The 1,893-nt window shown below is 39.8% G+C and overlaps 1 protein-coding gene across 2 annotated transcripts in view; it reads right to left on the reverse strand.

Annotated features, from left to right (window-relative positions):
- Window positions 1–1,100: 1,100 nt before the first annotated feature.
- rsph1 (radial spoke head component 1) overlaps window positions 1,101–1,893 on the reverse strand; it is a 6,343-nt gene continuing 5,550 nt past the window's right edge. For both annotated transcript variants that reach the window (XM_032542032.1, XM_032542031.1), the window contains 2 exons: window positions 1,442–1,550; window positions 1,101–1,250 (listed from right to left, as the gene is read on the reverse strand). In XM_032542032.1, coding sequence (XP_032397923.1) covers window positions 1,216–1,250; window positions 1,442–1,550 — 144 coding nt within the window. In that variant the 3' untranslated portion in view covers window positions 1,101–1,215. The remainder of the gene's footprint in view (window positions 1,251–1,441; window positions 1,551–1,893) is intronic.

Raw genomic sequence — 1,893 nt, forward strand, 5'->3', positions numbered from 1 at the left:
CTCTCTCTCTCTCTCTCTCTCTCTCTCTCTCTCCATTTTTGGCTTTGATATTCTTTAATGTTCTATATTTTGATACTTCAACATTCATATTTTGGCCCAAAGGTCAGCACTGTGGCCTCACAGAGAGAAGGTACCGGGGGTCCTGGGTCTTGTGTGGAGTTTCCTCCGGGTGCTCCTGTTTCCCCCACCACTAAAAACATATTCCCCTCCCTTTCTACAAAGCTGATGTGGGCTGAGTCGTGAGGTTGCCATGCACCATCCAGGTGGGGGCTACACATTGGTTGTTTTAGTGAGTAGTCCCCCCCGAAGCGCTTTGAGTGTCTATGATAAAACGCTATATAAATGTAATGAATATTTATTTTTGATTTACTTTGGTCATCATTCACTTACTTGTTATTTCCTATAGTGGATGTATAGGCCTATTGTTAAAATAAAAAGTATTCTGTTTAGGAGGTGTGGACTGTTTGTTAAGATTTCTACTTGAATTGTCAAACATTGCATTTGTCACTGTAATCATTTTATGTGTGTTCTAAATTAAGATGTTAAAAGGTGTAAAAAAAAAAAAAAAGACCGGCTATTGAGATATTTTTTTACCTACATGCAGAGAAATTAATGTTACAAATATCACATTACTCCTTCAGATTCTTAGGTTATGTCTCTGTGGCTGAAACAATAGAGCATAGATTTGATAGATTTCCCTTTATGGTTGTGAGGTCTGGTCCACTTGCCAACCAAGACTTTACTAAATGGGACACCCAATTGAGACTCTGCATGCAGAATTTTGCAAATCCATTCTCCAAATGAGTCCAACAGAAAACACCAAATAATGAGCGCAGAGGAGAATTAGGATGCCACCCATTAATTATCAAAACTCAAAAGAGAGCATATAAGTTTTATAAATACCAAAAAAACACAGTAAGGAAGCCCTCACCCTACAGAGAGACATCTCTCAGCCAGCTGGTTCACAAACCCAAGCAGAGCCCCCAGAACAATTACCCCTATCACACTGAAGCACATTATGAGAAAACAAAGAAAAGGACGTGCACTGCACACATTATACATTCATGAGAAAAACTAGAGAAGCAATGGAACCACATTCATAAGAAAACAGTGAAGACTTTTAGCTTAACAGATTTATTTTCCTATTTAGGACCACATGTTATTTTGCTTTGTAAACAGGTTGAGAGACGCAGGATTGTGGATTGGTCACATGGCTCAGTTCTCTGCTACAGCCGCTTCCTTTTCCTCACCTGAGAAAAGAAAACCCACGTTCACAACTCCAGGTTTCTGTACCTCTGCGTTTGAAGCAACACTTCACACTAGAGTCACCAACACAGCCATCAAGGTGAATGTATGCCTCCAAAACAACAACAACAAGGACTTACAACGGATTATGGTGTGGTATGATAAGGTATGTCTGTTACATGTGTATCAACTGCACCTGAAGTGTCTTTGCCTGGAGTCCACAGCGTCAGGCCGGTGACACACTTGGGAATCCAGTTAAGGACAGTGGTGGAGGCCAACTCGCCCCCCTTGCCCTCAGCTTGCTCCTGCAAACAATGAGTACACAATGAGTTTGTGTACGGAATGAAATGCTCTAAAATACTGTGTATCAATGTGACACATGATTCTGGTTTATTTTGCAAGGAAAGCACATATACATTTCCATCTTTATGTTTTCACAAATGCCTGAGGGCCTCACTGTGATCAGTAAGCAGTGGTAGAATGTAACTAAGTATATTTACTCATACTGTACTATAGTACAAATATTGAAGTACTTGTACTATATTAGAGTCTGTTCATGCCACTTTCTACTTCTACTCTGCTACATCGCAGAGAAATATTGTACTTCTTACTACATTCATCTGAAAGCTTTAGTTACTAGTTACTTTA

This window comes from Etheostoma spectabile, chromosome 17 (assembly GCF_008692095.1).
Source record: "Etheostoma spectabile isolate EspeVRDwgs_2016 chromosome 17, UIUC_Espe_1.0, whole genome shotgun sequence".
Classification (NCBI taxonomy): domain Eukaryota; kingdom Metazoa; phylum Chordata; class Actinopteri; order Perciformes; family Percidae; genus Etheostoma; species Etheostoma spectabile.